Raw genomic sequence first — 21,465 nt, forward strand, 5'->3', positions numbered from 1 at the left:
CATGTCTTCTTGGTCAGAGGAGCCTTCATCAGCAGATTCCACCGGGGGCAAAACAGGCCTGCAGCATGTGGATGTCTCCCCCACATCCACAGTCCTTGGGGCAGGAGCTGGGCCAGAGCTAACCACAACAGTCATCAAGAATGCATATTACAAATTCCCACTTCTAGACTGGAATTCACTACATACATTAAATCATTCCAATGGCAACTACATGGCAGATCTACAAAACCAGGTTTTCCCTCTAGGTCTAACAGCTAACAGCTTTGTCCTCAGAATAATGGAGACTTATTAACCATATTTATTTTATCATACACACTTTTGTTCTTGTTTAATGTAAACCTTCTCAAATTTTACCAAATGGCAGCACATGGCCCGCATGTTTTCTACCAAGAAAATGTTCTTAGCAAAGTATAACTTTGCAAAACAGCCTATCAGAGCTTTTACCTATTCAAAATTTGGAGGAGGGCAGAAGAAAACCTTATTAAACCATAAAACATTACCAGTGTAATCTGACAATTAAAATACTATTTTAATTAGATGCCACCCTATTTCTTATAACAATCATTTGAATATATGTGCTTCAATTCCCTCTTATATAGTATTTAAAGTCAAAACAATCGCTGCATTCAAGGATTACCATTAGGGCAAAAGGATTGAATCCTCAATATTGTATTGTATTGGCAGTTCTGTGCTAGCAAAAACTTCAGAAGAGAAGGATTTAGGGGTAGTGATTTCTGACAGTCTCAAAATGGGTGAACAGTGCAGTCAGGCAGTAGGGAAAGCAAATAGAATGCTTGGCTGCATAGCTAGAGGTATAACAAGCAGGAAGAGGGAGATTGTGATCCCACTGTATAGAGTGCTGGTGAGACCACATTTGGAATACTGTGTTCAGTTCTGGAGACCTCGCTTACAAAAAGATAAAATTAAACGGGTCCAAAGACGGGCTACAGAACTGGTGGAAGGTCTTAAGCATAAAACGTATCAGGAAAGACTTAATGAACTCAATATGTATAGTCTGGAGGACAGAAGGGAAAGGGGGGACATGATCGAAACATTTAAATATGTTAAAGGGTTAAATAAGGTTCAGGAGGGAAGTGTTTTTAATAAGAAAGTAAACACAAGAACAAGGGGGCACAATCTGAGGTTAGTTGGGGGAAAGATCAGAAGCAACGTGAAAAAATATTATATTAATGAAAGAGTAGCAGATGCTTGGAACAAACAGTAACTGAATTTAAACATGCCTGGGATAAACATATACCCATCCTAAGAAAAAATACAAGAAATAGTATAAGGGCAGACTAGATGGACCATGATGTCTGTTTCTGCTGTCAATCTTCTATGTTTCTATGACTAATGGTGATGCTTGCAAAGTTCAATAAATTTAAAAACTTTGAAATCAGAAAAATAAACCCATCCAGTTGTGCAAATATGGTTGGTTCAATTTGGAATGCAACATTTTGTTGAAGTATTTTACATGGCAATATTTTAGAGAAAGTTTCTTTATACAAAACCAGTCCTTTGCTTTTTTTAAAAAAAACAATCACTAATTTCTTCTTATTCTGCCTTTGAGGAGTAATTAACAATATTTGTTGATGGATAAGCAAGAAATACAGCTAATCTTGCTCCCCAAACGGAAAACACTTATAAGATCTACAAAGGAAGCATTTAATATCTAAAATATATTTACAGGATCTTGAAAATGGAAGTCTTTCATCTGCAAAGAGGAAAGGCTGCCTTCCAAACAAAATGTTTGAAATAATATTCTTAATAGCAGAGAGTCATAAAAGGGAGCTTAATCCTCGAATGGTTACAGAGAGGAAAGTTCTCTTTAGCTCTTTATACTGCAGCCATGATTGCTTTGAAGAACACACAGCTTAGTTCAAGAGTTAACTAATTCTTAGGTTTGAAAGAAAAGGACAATAATTATCTTTATTATCCCGTATTTCCAGCAACACGGCAACAAACAGCACACTTCTTCCCCATCCTGGCTGCTCTCCAGGTGTGTGGACTTCTAGCTCATATAATTCCATGTAATCTACTCATTGCCATGCTGGTCATCGAATATCAAACATCTGGATGGCACTAAAACTGCAGACAGTTGAGTAAAAATTCATCTTTCATGGCATCGGACCAGAATATCTCCGAGATCGCCTTCTGCCGCACGAATCCCAGCGACCGATCAGGTCCCACAGAGTGGGCCTTCTCCGGGTCCCGTCCACTAAACAATGTCGGTTGGCAGCCTGTGGGTTTGGCCTTTGTGGAGGATTATCTGATCATTGTGTTTCGTGACTGCTTTACTGACTTACTCAAGTCAGTACTCAAGCCTACTCAAGTAAACCTTTTAATTCTCACTAGAACCAAAGTCAGCTATCAGATTAAAACAACAACTACAGGCAAGCAGGAGGCTGCAGTCCCAAATATTGGTATATTGGTACATGTAATGTGGGTAGGTTAACAATCTCCTACAACTTTACCTCTCTCAAAAAGCCGAACTGCTTCCATCAGGTAAGGCACAAGAAGTCGATTCACAACGAAACCAGGAGTATCCTATGGAAAAAAAACACCATGATTTATGGTAAAATAGATCACTATATACAGTATTGGGTTGCTACTTACTGTCAGCTCCACCAACAGAGGAGACCTCACCTACAAAAAGATATTGACAAAATTGAACGGGTCCAAAGACGGGCTACAAGAATGGTGGAAGGTCTTAAGCATAAAACGTATCAGGAAAGACTTAATGAACTCAATCTGTATAGTCTGGAGGACAGAAGGAAAAGGGGGGACATGATCGAAACATTTTAATATATTAAAGGGTTAAATAAGGTCCCAGAGGGAAGTGTTTTTAATAGGAAAGTGAACACAAGAACAAGGGGACACAATCTGAACTTAGTTGGGGGAAAGATCAAAAGCAACATGAGAAAATATTATTTTACTGAAATAGTAGATCCTTGGAACAAACTTCCAGCAGACGTGGTAGATAAATCCACAGTAACTGAATTTAAACATGCCTGGGATAAACATATATCCATCCTAAGATAAAATACAGAAAATAGTATAAGGGCAGACTAGATGGACCATGAGGTCTTTTTCTGCCGTCAGACTTCTATGTTTCTATGTTTCTACTTGGACGGGAAAGTGTGCCATTCTGGTAGCGAAATTGGAGCTGTGCGCACAGCTCCAGCTGACCAAAGGGTGGACATGCACATTGGAGCAAGATTTGCTTCCTACGCATGTACAGCCGAATCATAAGGATGCGTGAGATTTTGGCAATTTTTTGCTTCCGCACATGTATGCCCCCATTATGTCTGGTAAGCAAGCATTGCCTATAGAAACCAATGGTGTTACCATATTTTTCAGAGTATAAGACACACCTTAGATTTTGGGAAGGAAAATAGAGGGAGAAATCTGCCTACCAGGTATTCACCTGGCTAGCATCCTTAGTCTGGTCAGCCTCAGCACATTATTTTATTCCTTGGTAGGGCTTAAAAAAACCTTATTTGGAGCAGCAATTAAAAAAAAGCCTGCAAAGACTTAGGGCTGGAAAAAACATTTGGAGAGAGTAGTAATGAAAAAAGCCTGCAAGCCAGTAAGAGCCAGGAAGCACCTCATTGGGGTTGGAAAAAAAGCTTCAAAAAAGTACCCAAAGTTTCAGCCTCTTTTAGGGCAGGGGTCCCCAACTACCGGGCCACGGACCAGTACCGGGCAGCGGGGCATGTTGCACCGGTCCGTGGAGTCAGCAGCTGCCAGTCCTCCTGCCGCCGCCCCTCCCTCCAGTGCTTCATCTCCCGCTGGGAAAGAGGCCTCGGGAGGCAGGTTCTGCCGGCCACAGGGCAATGGACGGGACAGAGGGGCGGGAAGGACCAGGAGGCTCAAAGCTCTTTTGGCTTCTGCTGTGGCACGCCTTTGCGTTTTTGGCTGGGGGGGGGAGGCAGGAGGGCCGGCCTGACCCCCTCCCTCCAGCGCTTCACCTGCCGCCGGGCAAGAGGGTTTGGGAGGCAGGTTCTGCCGGCCACAGGGCGATGGCAGGAAAGAGGGGCGGGAAGGACCAGCACCCCCATGCTTAATCCCGCCCCCAACCACACCCCTTTCCGCCCCAACGGGCCATAGAAAAATTGCCTTGCTGAAACTGGTCCCTGGTGGAAAAAACGTTGGGGACCACTGTTTTAGGGGGGGGAAAGTGTGTCCTATACTCCGAAAAATACGGTACTTACTCTGTTACATATATAGATGGCTACCACCAACCTGCCATTACTGTATATCATAACAAAGAGGAAACAAGGCAAGTTACATGTTAGACTGAAACCAAAGTCTTCTTAAAATATTTTATAACTATGTTATATCCCTCCATCTTAGGTGGTATATGGTTTAACATTATTATTATTATTATTATTATTTTATTATTATTATTTATTGGATTTGTATGCCGCCCCTCTCCTTGGACTCGGGGCGGCTAACAACAGTGACAAAAAACAGAATGTAAAAATCCAATACTACAACAGCTAAAAACCCTTGTTATAAAACCAATAATACATACAAACATACCATGCATAAATTGTAGAAGCCTAGGGGGAAATATTATCTTAATTCCCCCATGCCTGGTGGCAGAGGTGGGTTACCATATTTTTATTATTATTATACCACATTATTATTATTATTATTACTATTACTATTATTATTTATTAGATTTGTATGCCGCCCCTCTCTGTAGACTCGGGGCGGCTCACAATAGCAATAAAACAATTCATGACAAATCTAATAATTTTAAAACATTTAAAAAAACCACCCGTTATTAAGCAGATATACACACAGACATACCATACATAAATTGTATAAGCCCGGGGGAGATATTTCAATTCCCCCATGCCTGGTGGCAAAGGTGGGTTTTAAGGAGTTTACCAAAGGCAAAAAGGACGGGGACAGTTCTAATCTCCGGGGCGAGCTGGTTCCAGAGTCGGGGCCACCACAGAGAAGGCTCTTCCCCTGGGACCCGCCAAACGACATTGTTTAGTCGATGGCACCCGGAGAAGGCCAACTCTGTGGGACCTAATCGATCGCTGGGATTCGTGCGGCAGAAGGCGGTCCCGGAGATATTCTGGTCCGATGCCATGAAGGGCTTTATAGGTCATAACCAACACTTTGAATTGTGATTGGAAACTGATCGGCAACCAATGCAGACTGCGGAGTGTTGGTGTGACATGGGCATACCTGGGGAAGCCCATGATTGTTCTCACAGCTGCATTCTGCATGATCTGAAGTTTCCGAACACTTTTCAAAGGTAGCCAGGGGTGAACCTGCTGCACTATTATTCTTAATTTTGAAATAAACTTGCCTTGCATGATACTGGGTTTTTCCCGACTGCTCTGCTGAAATCCATGAGAGATTCAAAAGTCTTCTGGCTCGTCATCGGCGTCTTGATAACCTAGCAGCAAAGAACACTATCAAAGTGAAGCGACGTTCCTCTATCTCTAAAACAATTTCATACCATATCATGAGATGAACTCAATCTGCATAGTCTGGAGAACAGAAGGAAAAGGGGGGACATGATCGAAACATTTAAATATGTTAAAGGGTTAAATAGGGTTCAAGAGGGAAGTGTTTTTAATAGGAAAGTGAACACAAGAACAAGGGGACACAATCTGAAGTTAGTTGGGGGAAAGATCAAAAGCAACATGAAAGAGTAGTAGATCCTTGGAACAAACTTCCAGCAGACATGGTAGATAAATCCACAGTAACTGAATTTAAACATGCCTGGGATAAACATATATCCATCCTAAGATAAAATACAGAAAATAGTATAAGGGCAGACTAGATGGACCATGAGGTCTTTTTCTGCCGTCAGACTTCTATGAGATTAACAAATCATACTTCATTTCTTTAAATCTCAAGTACAGGTAGCCCTCGACTTACAACGGTTCATTTAGTGACCGTTCAAAGTTACATCAGCGCTGAAAAAAGTGACTTATGACTGTTTCGCTAAAACAAGGGTGGGTGTGACCAGCGCAGGATGCATCTGGCCCACAGATTTTGAGTTTGACACCCCTGCTCCAAAGATTCAAGGCAATCAATTCCTCAAGTTCAGTTCTTTTTTCGCTCATTGCTGGATTTCTCTGCTTGGATGCTGTTGGGACAGAATCTTAAACCAAGTGCCTATTTTATCCGTTCCAGCAGTATCCTTCTTATTGGGTTCTAGGCCACAATAGTTAGGAAAATGCTAATGTCAATTTTAGCCTCAATGATTTTATTTATATATTTGTTTCCATTATTAATTTGCATCTCACATTTTTTATAAATAAAAATTTATTTTATATATATATATATATATATATATATATATATATATATATATATATATATACATATACACACAGTGGTACCTCAAGATACGAACCCCTCGTCTTACGAACAACTCGTGATACGAACCCGGGGTTCAGAAAAATTTTGCCTGTTCTTACGAAGCCTCCCGAACGCCGGTTCGTAACTCGAACAAAGTTCGTAAGAAGAGGCAAATTTTTTCTGAACCCCGGGTTCAGTTCGGGAGGTTGCTGGGAAGCCCCCCAGCCCGGCTGTCACCTTTTAAAACAGCCGCGCCGCTTCCCAGCTGTCTCCTGAAGCTGAACGCGGAAGTTCGGCTTTGCCGTTCCGCTTCAGGACAGATGGGAAGCGGCGCGGCTGTTTTAAAAGGTCGCAGCTGGCCTGGGGGGCTTCCCAGCACCCCCCCAAACTCCGAACCCGGGTTCGGGGGGGTGCTGGGAAGCCCCCCAGGCCGGCTGTCACCTTTTAAAACAGCCGCGCGGCTTCCCAGCAGTCGCCGAAAGCCGTTTTTTGCGGGGGGTTTTTTGGTTGCACGGATTAATTGACTTTACATTGTTTCCTATGGGAAACAATGTTTCGTCTTACGAACCTTTCGTCTTACGAACCTCCTCCTTGCACCAATTAAGTTCGTATCATGAGTCGGATCATATATATATGTGTTTTCATAGATTTTCACGGGTATAGGTATGACGGTCTTGGTATATTCGGGTTTCTTTCCATGTAGGATTTAGAAATTTCTGGCGACGTTTCGACGAGGTCCCACTTGTCATCTTCAGGCTGGTGTTTCTGTCCTTGTTCTAGGGCGAACACAGCGAGACCTGAGCTGCCTTCCTTCTATAAATACTGGTGGCTGGGTGTGGTTTGATGGCTCAGCAATTGCCTGCTGTGTAGAAACTTCCTGGTGAGTCAATGGGGTAACACCTGGGGTCGTTGATTTAACTGAGGTATGCTAATTAGTTAATGATTGTGGATTAGGCGTGATATCCAGAGTAGTTGGAGCTTGCAGGCTACTTGGTTGTTTTGCAATGTGTGTTCTGAGTCTGGTTTCAGTTTCTATGACAAATGTATCCCAGCCATAGAAACTGAAACCAGATTCAGAACACACATTGCAAAACAACCAAGTAGCCTGCAAGCTCAGGACTAATTATATTCTTAGTTTTCAATAGGTTTGCAGAAGAATAAAGAACATTCATGTTCTTTTAAATTAAGCTTAAAATCAAACACTTAGAACAGCAGCATGAGGCTTTGCAACACGCTGTTTACATTTAAAAGTTCAAAAATTGTTGATACAATTCACTTGTTTAGGATTTCTGCTTGATAAGATATATACATACATACATACATATACATATACATACACACATACATATATATATATATATATATATATATATATATATATATATATATATATAATAAATAACTAAGTAACGTTTAAATAGCAGCGTGCATTGAACATGGCACAAGATTCATTTTAGGATACTGTTAAGATTCCTTACCTCTACAAGCTTCATCATAGGTACTGGGTTAAAAAAATGTAAGCCACCAAACTGATCCTGCCGAGTGGTAGCATTAGCCAAGACCGTGATTGGCAAAGATGAAGTGTTGCTAGCAAATATCGTGTGCCTGGGGAGAAAATAATAATTCACCTTCCGTTAGTTTGTAGCTCTTCTTTCCACAAACTTCTAACAACACTTTTAATTCAACAATATTGAAAATAATGAAGAAACACTGTGAGACAAAGAGATAATTAGGAAGATACTAGATTGTGTAGATTGGACAGATTTATGCTGAAGATTAAACAAAAAGAAGAGATAGAATATTATCAAAAATGGACTTTATTTTACCAGTAGTTGGAAAAAAGAGGTGGAGATTAAGAATGTAACTTGTACTGTTAAGTAATTAAATAACCCAGATAATACAATGTTTATTATGCTCCAAAAAAATGTAAGGGAAGCTAGAAAAAAAGGATTACTAGTTTGTGCTTTTGGATTTTCTAAAATTCGAATTTTGTTTTTTAATTGTTTTTCAAAATATTATATGTATGTATATATTTCTTGCTTTTCCGCATGAATTAAAATAGGGGAGGTTTTTGTAAAAAATAAAAAATAAGAGTTTGATTACATCCTTTTAAAGATATGTTTAAGAGTGTTCGGAAACTTCAGATCATGCAGAATGCAGTTGCGAGAGCAATCATGGGCTTTCCCAGATATGCCCATGTCACACCAACACTCCGCAGTCTGCATTGGTTGCTGTTCGGTTTCCGGTCACAATTCAAACTGTTGGTTATGACCTATAAAGCCCTTCAAGGCATCGGACCAGAATACATCCGGGATCGCCTTCTGCCACACAAATCCCAGCGACCGATTAGGTCCCACAGAGTCGGCCTTCTCCAGATCCCATCGACGAAACAATGTCATCTGGCAGGACCCAGGAGAAGAACCTTCTCTGTGGTGGCCCCAACCTTCTGGAATCAACTCCCCCCGGAGATCAGGACTGCCCCCACCCGCCTTGCCTTTCTCATACTCCTTAAAACCCACTTTTGCCGTCAGGCATGGGGAAATTGATTCCCCTGGGCTGTTCCGTTTTATGTATGGTTTGTCTGGGATGTATGACTGTTTTTTATATTAAGGGTTTTAACTGTTTTTTTAAATCATTGGGTTTGTACTGTGTTTTGCTGTTGTGAGCCGCTCTGAGTCTCCGGAGAGGAGCGGCATACAAATCTAATAAATCCAATCTAATCATTTCAAACTCGAAGCATGAGAACAACATATGTGAAGAATGTAAAAAAGTAGCCTCTGAATTAAAATAAAATCTGCAGGAAGACACATTTATAATTTAAATACTCTTCTGTATCTCATAAAAGGGAGACAATGACATATCACTGCAGCCAGAGAGAGAACTAGCTGCCTCTACCTAGGATCCAACTCACAGCCTTCTGATTGTGGGGCAAAAGCTCCACTTTTAGGCCACCGCACCACTCCCTCGAAGATCCCATTGAATGGCTAGGCTTAAATATTGCACTACCCACATCAAGTGTTCAAGACTAATTATATTCTTGGTATTCAAAAAGTTTGCAGAAGAATAAAGAACATTCATGTTCTTTCAAATTAAGCTTAAAATCAAACACTTAGAACAGCAGCATGAGGCTTTGCAACACGCTATTTACATTTAAAAGTTCAAAAATTGTTGATACAATTCACTTGTTTAGGATTTCTGATTGATAGGTTTTCTTTCAAGATACAGCATTCCATCTCTACCCTAATTTTTGCCTTTTTCTATGATCCTCCGTATCTCTGCTTCATTCTAACTCACGTTATTTTAGATTCTTATCACTCTTTGATCACCTGCCTTATTATTTCTTTTCAACACCTCTTATATTTTACACTTTGCAGAATGTAGCTTTGTCAAAATTCAGCCTACTCTGCCATCAGCGTTGGTTTCCGTTCGCTATTAAAAGGAGCGATACGGATACAAATACAATCATCAAACAAGCTTGTATTCTATTCATCCCACCATCAGCCCTTAAAATCTATTTAGTTGATTATTTTTATCAATGATATTTTGACAAAATTGCTCAATTTTGAACAGTAATTCCTCTGAAATAGCGATGATTATCTTTCTTTGGAAGAAGAGATGGGACTTTGCCTAAATAATTTACTAGAATGGTCCTTTGGTGTAGGAATATCTTTTAAATCTTTGATCACAAGTGGAAAATTACACCACTTCCTTTCTTTCTGAAGTTAATATTTTCACTCAGACCTCTCCTACAGAGTACAGAATATCTTAAAATGTTAAGAACCATCAACTGTGAAAGTAAAATGAGTTCTCAGGTTCTGGTGAGCAAAATATTATTTTGAATGTCTTATTTGGCATAACAAAGCAAAGAAGAGGGAAGAGTATATTATTTTTATCGCATTAAGTCAGCAAGTTAAAATAAAAGCTAATATAGAAGAATATACTATAAAATTAAAAGTCAGAATAATTAAGCTAGGCTAAGTTTCTACACAACTTTGGGTTTCTATTAGCTATATTTTAATTTAGAAACAAGTGACTTAAATTCAAAGATTTAGTGGGTAACCCCTCAATCTCTCAGAAAGATGCTTCCCATTCTAACTTCTGATGTAACAGCAAAATATAATTATTAAATATACAGTGGTACCTCTACTTACGAGCTCAATTCGTCCTGTGTCCAGGTTCTTAAGTAGAAACGTTTGTAAGAAGAAGCAATTTTTCTCATAGGAATCAATGTAAAAGCAAATAATGTGTGTGATTGGGGAAACCACAGGGAGGGGGGAGGCCCTGTTTCCTCCCAGGAGATTCCTAGAGAGGCCCTACAGAGGCTTCTCCCCACCTTTTCCGGCCCTGTTTCCTCCAAGGAAATTCCTAGAGAGGCCCCACGGAGGCTTCTCCCCGCCTTTTCCAGCCCTGTTTCCTCCCAGGAGATTCCTAGAGAGGCCCCATGGAGGCTTCTCCCCGCCTTTTCTGGCCCTGTTTCCTCCCAGGAGATTCCTAGAGAGGTCCTATGGAGGCTTCTCCCCGCCTTTTCCGGCCCTGTTTCCTCCCAGAAAATTCCTAGAGAGGCTACACTGAGGCTTCTCCCCACCTTTTTTGGCCTTGTTTCCTCCCAGGAGATTCCTAGAGAGGCCCCACGGAGGCAGAATTAGTTGTAATCTTTTCTTTAATGAAAGCAGTTAGACATATAGCAAAACTGCTTTTCTTTTGAAATAAATACACGTTTTAAACATTTAAGCTTCTTTTCTTAGACTAATCATCAGAAGAAGATACAGTCCTGCAAATTAATATTTTCATCTTTCTAGTTCGTAATGACTTTTTGTATTTATCTTGTCTGTAATAATTTTAAAAACATACTCCGCTGCAAACTTATCCAGCGTTTTGAAGAGCTCAGTTTTTGGGGCCAACTGTTCCAAAATAGCCTCCACTACAAGGTCGGTGCTGTGGACCACAGAGACTGGATCCGTGTTCACGGTAATATTCTTTAAGGTCTTCTCAACAAATTCTACTCCAGCCTGCAAAGTTGGAAAAGCAATAACATTTGTTTACTGAGCGTTAAACCTATAAACAGTGTTGTGGTTAGCTCTGGCCCAGCTCCTGCCCCAAGGACGGTGGATGTGGGGGAGACATCCACATGCTGCAGGCTTGTTTTGCCCCCGGTGGAATCTGCTGATGAAGGCTCCTCTGACCAAGAAGACATGAGTGACAGGGAGGAGGAAAGTGTGGCAGACAGCTCAGAAGGAGATCAATTATCTAGCTCCTCCTTGGATTCAGAACAAGAGTTAATGATACAGCCACGCATGCGGAGAGCGATGCATAAGGCAACAACAACTGAGAGATTATTATCAAAGAAAATGAGGCCACCTGTGGTTGGGTGGGGCTGTGGTCATTAGTGAGGCTGCTATAAATAGCAGCCTGTGGGTTTGGCCATTGTGGAGGATTATCTGATTGTTGTGCTTTACTGACTTTGACCTTTTGTGTGCTGATTTTTCCCTGCTTTGAAACTAAACCAGAGAAAAGTGTGTTTCACTTTGTGAAAGAAGGACTGTGAATTGCCTCACAGCTGCAAGCTAAGTATCACAGAACTGATAAGGGACTTGTACAAATTACCAGTTTGGTTGGAGACCAGTGCTTTTTGCTATACCAAAAGAGGACTTAGTTTAAGTGAATTTTCATTATAAAGAATTGTTTTGAATTTTCAAACGTGTGTGTGTCTGAAATTTGTACCTGTGAATTTTTGGGAGGATTCTACCAGAGAGTCCGACAGAACAAACAGAAACTTGCTTTAAAGCCATTTGTACATTATGTATTAACCAAATTTATATAGCCACCCATTTCACAAATGTAACAATAAATTCCACCTGTGTGGAATCCACACTGCATATCAGATATTAATACAATGGAAGGAGTCCAGAAATACTTCACAAGAAGAGTCCTTCACTCCTCCTCACGTAACAAATTACCCTACTCCTCCAGACTTCAAATACTAAATCTAGAAAATTTACAACTACGTCGTCTCCGAACTGATTTATTTATTTATTTATTTATTTATTACTTAGATTTGTATGCCGCCCCTCTCCGAAGACTCGGGGCGGCTGATTTAACTGTTGTTCATAAAATCATACATCATAATGTACTCCCTGTCAGTGACTACTTCACCTTTAACAACAACAACACAAGAGCACGTAATAGATACAAAGTGAATGTAAATTGCTCCAAACTTGACTGCAGAAAATACGATTTCAACAAGAGTGGTCACCGCCTGGAACTCATTACCTGACTCTGTTGTTACTTCCCCCAACCCCAAAATCTTCAACCTTACATTATCTACAATTGACCTCTCCCCTTTTCTAAGAGGTCTGTAAGGGGCGTGCATAGGTGCACTTATGTGCCTAATGTCCCTGTCCTACTGTCTTATTATCCTTTCTATTACTACGTTCTACTTATGTTATGTTATGTTAATATGTACTTGGTCTCCCGGCGTGTTTCAACCGCCCGTAATTACAGGGTAATTAGTCCAGGAAGACACACACCAGACGATTAAAGGAAAACCCAAAAGTTTTTATAATCTGGTACACACAAGGCACAGGTTAAATGCAATCCAATTGCTCACCCAATAATTGGGAAATTGAGTCCAATTCTAAAGTCCAGAGAGTCCACACACAATCTTGAACAGCACAAAAACCACCATCTTGACGAAACAATGAATCAGATAAACTGCCATGAGGCTAAAGCACCAAGCTGCACTTTTATCTGTAGCACTAATTACAGCAGCCCCACCCAACCACAGGTGGCCTCATTTTCTCTTGTAATAATCCTTCAGTTGTTGTCTCCTATGCATCACTCTACGCATGCGTGGATGTGTCATTAATTCTTGTTCAGAATCCAGGGATGATACAGATGATTGATCTCCTCCTGGGCTGTCTGCCAAACTCCCCTCTTCCCTGTCACTCACGCTTCCTTGGTCAGAGGAGGCTTCGTCGGCAGATTCCATCGGGAGCAAAACAGGCCTGCGGCATGTGGATGTTTCCCCCACATCCACCTGCACATTCCTTGGGGCAGGAGCTGGGCCAGAGCTAACCACAACATGTACTATAATACTATACTTGTTTGACAAATAAATAAATAAAATGAAAAAGCCAATAATTTTTTAAAAATCTTTTTTTTTAAAAGACTTTATTAAATATATACATTAAAACATATAACAAAAAACGACAAAATAACAATATATACACTACATACACATAAAGAAAGAAAAGGAAAAAGAAAAGGAAATAAAGCATCTTGCTTTATATATAGAATGTTTGGTATCATTACTTAGAGTCTGCACCACCTAAAAGGTAGTGTGATTGGCTTGCAGCTTATACATAATACAAAAAGGAATATCTTCCTTTTAATAATTATTACATATTTATTACATATATACAACCTTTTGAATTTCTTGTTATTGTGTCAATTTTATGTCATTTTTTCAATGGTATAGTAATGCTTTGATTTGTTAATATTTTTTCTTGGTGTCAATTTGATTTTTCTCTCTAAATTTGGGTTTAGGGTTCCCAATTTTCTTTCATTTTAATTTGTTTTTTGCAATCCAGATATACCATCTGTCCCAACTTTTATGAAAGTCCTCCATGTCCTTGTCCTGTAATTCATATGTTAGTTTAGTCATTTCTACCACCTCATAAATGTTAGCTATCACACTATACATCGTTGGGGTGGATTCCTGCTTCCAGGATTGTGCATATGTAATTCTTGCCGCTGTTGTTGTATGCAATATTACATGTCTATCATTCTTAGAAAAATTTTGTCTAAATATTCCAAGCAGAAATAGTTCTGGTTTCATAGATATTTCCCTTCCTATAATTCCTTCTATCATATTCCTAGGGGTTTTTTTTAAATCTTAAATAACAATCAAAAGATGTAATAGAATGCAATGTTATAAAATGTTAGGAATCTGGCTGTGCACATTTGAAATGATACAGGAAACTAACACATTCTTGCTTGTTCCTCAAGTAGCAAAATGCACTAGAGGAAAGAAAACTTAATGTCCTTCCTTCCTTATTCATTCATTCATTCATTCATTCATTCATTCATTCATTCATTAGATTTGTATGCCACCCCTCTCCGCAGACTCGGGGCGGCTCACAACAGTGACAAAAAACAATATATATTGACAAATCTAATAATTAAAATCTAAGATAGCAATTATACATTTAAAAATCTAAAAGCAAGGAACCCCAATATAAAAAAACAGACATACAGTCATACCATGCACTAGGACTACATAGGCAGGGGGATATGTCTCAGTTTCCCCACGCTAGACGACAGAGGTGGGTTTTAAGAAGTTTATGAAAGGCAAGGAGGGTGGGGGCAATTCTTCCCCCTGCCCTGCCCAATTAAATGATGAAATTCTACCTCTGGGGCTTCACACAATTTTCTATGTGCAGCTGTTCTGGTTCCCTCCCCGTTCTGCAGCACATGTTCCAACTGTCAACGCTGATATCCATCACTGTGGCAGAACTTCAAAGATACAATCACCAACACACCTGAACCTGAGCTACACAACTGGGACACATTTGCACCGTATCTTTCAAAAAATATTACTGCATAAAGCAGGTGCCACTTGTCTCAACTTTTGGCTTCAGACACGGAAAGACAACAAGCTTTGAAGGCAACATGCCCGGAGCAAAAGGTTGCATCTTGTGAAATGCTCAAACTTACAAAGCATCGAGAGGAGCCTCGTGCACTTTAAAAAGCAAGTACTCTGTGCGTTGGGGCAGAAAAGCACTGAGAGGTTCAAAAAGAAGCAACAGGGTTGTTCTACTTCAGTAGGTAAAAGCCCTTTGGACTGGCTTCAAAGGGGAAATTCAACTAGATCGCCTTCGGTCTGAAACACTCACAGAACCTCTAACAGGTATTGTCTTTAGAGGCTACAAATGCATGTGAAACAAGTAAAGTGGTGCCTCTACTTACGAACTTAATCCATTTCGTGACCCGGTCCTTAAGTAGAAAAGTTTGTAAGAAGAAGCAATTTTTCCCGTAGGAAAATCAATGCAAAATCAAATAACATGTGCGATTGGGGAAACCACAGGGAGGGTGGAGGCCCTGTTCCCTCCCAGGAGATTCCTAGAGAGGCCCCACGGAGGCTTCTCTCCGCCTTTTCCGGCCTTGTTTCCTCCCAGATTACTAGAAAGGCCCCACGGAGGCTTCTCCCCGCCTTTTCCAGCCCTGTTTCCTCCCAGGAGATTCCTAGAGAGGCCCCACGGAGGCTTCTTCCCGCCTTTTCCAGCCCCGTTTCCTCCCAGGAGATTCCTAGAGAGACTACACTGAGGCTTCTCCCCGCCTTTTCTGGCCCTGTTTCCTCCCAGGAGATTCCTAGAGAGGCCCCCCAGAGGCTTCTCCCCACCTTTTCCGGGCCTGTTTCCGCCCAGGAGATTGCTAGAAAAGCCCCGCAGAGGCTTCGTCCCTGCCTTTCCGGTTACAGTTTCGGAGGCTTGGGTTTGTAAGTGGAAAATGATTCTTGAGAAGAAGCAAAAAAATCTTGAACACCCGGTTCTTATGTAGAAAGGTTCGTAAGTAGAGGTGCTTAGGTAGAGGTACCACTGTAATCTGTAGAAGCACTACTTTTTGAGGACTTTTTGCAATGGTGGATTTTGATTTTTTTAAAAAAGTTTTTAAAAAATCAATACCCACTTGATTTTACATAGAAACATAGAAGTCTGACGGCAGAAAAAGACCTCCTGGTCCATCTAGTCTGCCTTTATACTATTTTCTGTATTTTATCTTAGGATGGATCTATGTTTATCCCAGGCATGTTTAAATTCAGTTACTGTGGATTTACCAACCACGTCTGCTGGAAGTTTGTTCCAAGGATCTACTACACTTTCAGTAAAATAATATTTTCTCATGTTGCTTTTGATCTTTCCCCCAACTAACTTCATATTGTGTCCCCTTGTTCTTGTGTTCACTTTCCTATTAAAAACACTTCCATCCTGGACCTTATTTAACCCTTTGACATATTTAAATGTTTCGATCATGTCCCCCTTTTTCCTTCTGTCCTCCAGACTATACAGATTGAGTTCATGAAGTCTTTCCTGATACGTTTTATGCTTAAGACCTTCCACCATTCTTCTAGCCCGTCTTTGGACCTGTTCAATTTTGTCAATTTTAGCTTAGCTTTCCTCATGTTCCCAAAATTTTATTTATAACAGCCTTCCTCAATCTAGCTTCCCAATACAGTTGAGGCTTCTTTATTGTATGTTCGGGAAAGTTGGCCCCTTGTACTAAACATGAACACTAGCCTTCTCAATATTTATAAAAAGTCACCTCAGGTTTGTCTGCAAATTTTTTCTTTGATACTTTCTTCAGACTGTCCTCAATCTGTTTCTTGGAGTTATTTAATATTTTGTCTGACTGGTCCACTAATACCACCGTGTGGCCAGTTGCTGCAGCAACCTGTAAAAAAGATAGGAAAAGAGAAGTTAATTAGTTTCCTACAAAAAAGTGATAGACCCTAAGACATCTGTTGGACATTAGGAATACAGTGGTTTTCGCGGGTTCGATCTTCGCGAAACGGCTATACCACGGTTTTTCAAAAATATTAATTAAAAAATACTTTGCTGTTTTTTTCCCTATACAGTGGTACCTCGAGATACGAGTTTAATTCGTTCCGGACCTGGGCTCTTAAGTCGAGCAGCTCTTATCTCGAACGACTTTTCCCCATAGGAATTAATGTAAATAATTTTAATTGGTTCCAGCCCTCAAAAAACTCACAAAGTTAGTCTAAATTATGCAGAAAGACATGTTTTAAATGAAGAAATGTACATGTACATATAAATGAATAATGAAGTTTCTTTCACTTAACTTGTAAACTTTCTTAAACTTTTAAATTTACATATGTTCAACTTCTCTGCCACCCAATCCTGTAGGACAGAGGTCCCCAACCCTTTTTGCACCAGGGACCGGCTTTAAGCGATCAAGAGAGGAATGGGTGAATGAATGGACGGAGGGTGGGAAGGAAGGAAGGAAAGAGGGAAGGGACAGGAACAGAGGAAGGAAGCAAGGAAACTTATGAAAGGGGAGAGTAAGAGAGGAATGAGTGAAGGGAGGGAGGGAGGGAAGAAGGTGGGAAGGAGAAAGAAAAGAAGAAATAGAGGAAGGGAAGGTAAAAGAGAGAAAGAAAAAGAGCAAGAAAGAAAGCTGCAAGCACCCCCCCGAGCCCCCCAGGCCGGCTGCAACCTTTTAAAACACGCGCGCCGCTTCGCAGCTGTCTCCTGAAGCCGAACGCGGAAGTTAGCGTTTGGCTTCAGGAGAAAGCTCCTTGGCGCTTGTATCTCGAATTTGGGCTTGTAAGTAGAACAAAAATATCTCTCCCCTCCCAGCTCTTATCTCGAGTTGCTCTTAAGTAGAGCAGCTCTTATGTCGGGGTTCCACTGTACCACGGTTTTTCCCGCCCGATGATGTCATACGTCATCACCAAACGTTCGTCCACCTTTAATAAATAAACATGGTGAGTAATAATCTAAATGGTTGTTAAGGGAATGGGAAAGGGAATGTCGGTTGGCGGGCCCCAGGGGAAGAGCCTTCTCTGTGGCGGCCCCGGCCCTCTGGAACCAACTCCCCCCGGAGATTAGAACTGCCCCTACTCTCCTTGCCTTCCGTAAAGCTCTTAAAACCCACCTTTGTCGTCAGGCATGGGGGAACTGAAACACCTCCCCCGGCCACGTACAATTTATGCATGGTATGTTTGTGTGTGTGCTTGTTAATATAGTGGGGTTCTTTTTAAAACTATTTTAAATACTTAAATTTATTGAATTTATTTGGATTTGTACGATTGTTTATATTTTTTGTTGTGAGCCGCCCCGAGTTCGCGGAGAGGGGCGGCATACAAATCTAAATAATAAAAAATAAAATAATAAATAAATAAATGGTAATTTAAGGGTTTAAAGTGTTAAGGGAAGGCTTGTGACACTGTTCATAGCCAAAAATAGTGTATTTACTTCCGCATCTCTATTTTGCGGAAATTCGACTTTCACGGGCGGTCTCGGAACGCATCCCCCGCGAAAATCGAGGGAACACTGGATGTGGAAATTTAAACACAAAATTTAGCTCTGTATGTCTCAAGGTGAGCAAAATTCCTGAAACAATAAATGATCAGCTCCATAAAAGGAAACTCAATTTATTTATTTCATTGGCCTCCTGTTTTCAGAAGCACCTTTTGAACACAGTCCCGAGTCTCCACCTAACAGGGACTAAAGTGTGAAACCACCCAACTTAATTCAAAGCTTAATTCAAATAAATCAAATTCAAATTAACCAAATTTCTCTCCACTCTTCCCATATATCAAGTAGAAAGCATAAACTGCCATGCTAACCATGAGAAAAATAACAAAACAAAATAGGAGGAGAAGTTTGTTTGTTTATTTATTTATTTGATTTGTATGCCGCCCCTCTCCAAAGACTCGGGGCGGCTAAGAACAATAAAAAAGACAATGTAAACAAAGCCAATATTAAAAATAATCTTAAAAAACCCAATTTAAAGAACCAATCATATATACAAGCATGCCATGTATAAATTCTATAAGCCTAGGGGGGAAGGGAAAGTCTCAGTTCCCCCATGCCTGACGACAGAGGTGGGTTTTAAGGAGCTTGCGAAAGGCAAGGAGGGTGGGGGCAATTCTAATCTCTGAGGGAAGTTGGTTCCAGAGTCAGGGCCACCACAGAGAAGGCTCTTCCCCTGGGTCCCGCCAGACGACATTGTTTAGTCGACGGGACCCGGAGAAGGCCAACTCTGTGGGACTTAACTGGTCACTGGGATTTGTGCGGCAGAAGGTGGTCCCAGAGATATTCTGGTCCGATGCCATGAAGGGCTTTATAGGTCATAACCAACACTTTGAATTGTGACCGGAAACCGATCGGTAACCAATGCAGACTGCGGAGTGTTGGAGTAACATGGGCATGTTTAGGAAAGCCCATGACTGCTCTCGCAGCTGCATTCTGCATGATCTGAAGTTTCCGAACACTTTTCAAAGGTAGCCCCATGTAGAGAGCATTACAGTAGTCGAGCCTCGAGGTGATGAGGGCATGAGTGACTGTGAGCAGTGAGTCCCGGTCCAGGTAGGGCCGCAATTGGTGCACCAGGCGAACCTGGGCAAACGCCCCCCTCGCCACAGCTGAAAGATGGTTCTCTAATGTAAGCTGTGGAGCGAGGATGACACCCAAGTTGCAGACCCTCTCTGAGGGGGTCAATAATTCCCCCCCCCAGGGTTATGGAAGGACAGATGGAATTGTCCTTGGGAGGTTCCAGATCAAAGCAACATATTTTACCATACCTACTGAAGTTACACTAAATATTGGCAATTTTTGATAAATTTACAATTTTACAATTTACAATTACATTTACAATTTTAAGGACTTTCATTCACCTCCCGACCTGCACATCTCCATGTTTTTAACACCCTCCAAAATGCCAGTCGTTTCGGCCGGCCAGGAAGGACGTCTTTGTGACGTCAAAGCTCTGCCCATGGAATTCCCTATTGCGATTCCCCACCTCCTTTCCAGCCTCCTGACCGGCCCGACAGCTCCGCGGCTCTTTTGAAAAGTTAACAGCCGGGCGGCGGGCTTCTCAGCGTCCTCCTGAACCCGAATGCCGACCCTCCTGAACCCAAATGTCGACCTGAACCCGAATGCCGACCCTGAACTTTTGCCAAACCTGTGGGTTCGGCGTTCGGCGGTGGGTTCGTAAGACGGAAAAAGTTCGGAAGAAGAGGCAAAAAAATTCCGAACCCCGGATTGTTCGTATGGCGAGGGGTCCGTATCACGAGGTACCACTGTATTGTTGAATATTGAATATTAAGTATCAAATATTGAGGAAAAGAAAGCCAGCTGTAAAGGAGATGACAATTGCGGTACTGTATCTTATTTATTTTGGGTCGCTTGGTCCAAGCAAAACACAACTGAGATATAGGAAGAGAGCATCAAGTCTTCTTTAAAATATTCTTGGTTCGGAAATTCAATTGCAAGCAGAAAATAAAACAACTAATAAACCTCTTCACGGAATCACATTACAAGAAAGCAATGAGCAAATAACCAAAATAAAACTTTGCTTTTTCTCTAAAAGTTTTAAATAAAAGCAGTTAACTTCCTTTTTTTAAAAAAAGAAGTTACATTTTAACATGCATTTGCCAAAGCCAGTAAGAAAGATTTAATCTTTAAACCATTAAGTCCTTCTTCTAAAGGAATATGCCCTTAATATGCATAGGTTGGATTCCTACACTGTGCTAAGTGATAAACTGGTTTGCTCTGCATGGAATTAGAACATTGTGTGAACTTGGCCACTGTGATTTATAAATTTCTCTAAACTCAGCCAATTGTGGCTTACTTGTTTGTTGGTTTTATTTCATTTTATATTATTTCTATACTCCTAGGGACTCAGGACAGCTCACACAAAAAAGACATAGATCAATATAAAAACATTTCCATTTAAAATAATTACAGCCATCCATACATTCATGGCCCGACCTCAAAAGTGACCCCCACCCCCAGGTCAATGACCTCAGGCCTGTCGGAAAAAAACAGGTCTTTACGGCTTTCTGGAAGGCCAATAAGGTGGGGGCAGTGTGGATCTCAGGAGGTAGCTGATTCCTGATAGTAGGGGCAACCACAAAGAAGGCTCTGCCCCGCAGACCTGCCAGCCGACATTGTTTAGCTGACAGGACCTGAAGAAGACCAACCCTGTGGGATCTAACCGGCTGTTGGGAGATATGTGATAGAAGATGGTCTCAAAGATACTCTGGCCATGAGCCATCTAGGGCTTTAAAGGTAATAACCAACACCTTGGAGACCGATAGGAAACTAGTGCAGCTCGCTAACAATTGGCGATTTAATCAAACCATGACTCAACACAAGGAATGAATTCTTCCCTTAAACTGTTGTGCTTCCTAATTTGAGCAATAGTATTTAAAACTATTTTTAAGTTATATAATTATCCATAGTTTGTATCATCCGTATGGGTAGTGCATTTAAATTATGGTAGCCAACCATACCTATTATTAGGAATTGTGAATATGAAAGCTACCTCAAGTATCATAATAATAATAGTAATAATAATAATAATTATTATTATTATTATTTATTA

At 40.9% G+C, this 21,465-nt stretch overlaps 1 protein-coding gene across 1 annotated transcript in view; it reads right to left on the minus strand.

Annotated features, from left to right (window-relative positions):
- The window catches only part of HADH (hydroxyacyl-CoA dehydrogenase), a 37,877-nt gene that overhangs the window by 4,431 nt on the left and 11,981 nt on the right, over positions 1 to 21,465 (minus strand). The window contains exons 2-6 of the mRNA XM_070757920.1: positions 16,657 to 16,785; positions 11,188 to 11,345; positions 7,815 to 7,941; positions 5,333 to 5,422; positions 2,475 to 2,547 (exon numbers count right to left, since the gene is read on the minus strand). Of these exons, the coding sequence (XP_070614021.1) occupies positions 2,475 to 2,547; positions 5,333 to 5,422; positions 7,815 to 7,941; positions 11,188 to 11,345; positions 16,657 to 16,785 (577 nt within the window). The remainder of the gene's footprint in view (positions 1 to 2,474; positions 2,548 to 5,332; positions 5,423 to 7,814; positions 7,942 to 11,187; positions 11,346 to 16,656; positions 16,786 to 21,465) is intronic.

The sequence above is a fragment of the Erythrolamprus reginae genome, chromosome 7 (assembly GCF_031021105.1).
Source record: "Erythrolamprus reginae isolate rEryReg1 chromosome 7, rEryReg1.hap1, whole genome shotgun sequence".
Classification (NCBI taxonomy): domain Eukaryota; kingdom Metazoa; phylum Chordata; class Lepidosauria; order Squamata; family Dipsadidae; genus Erythrolamprus; species Erythrolamprus reginae.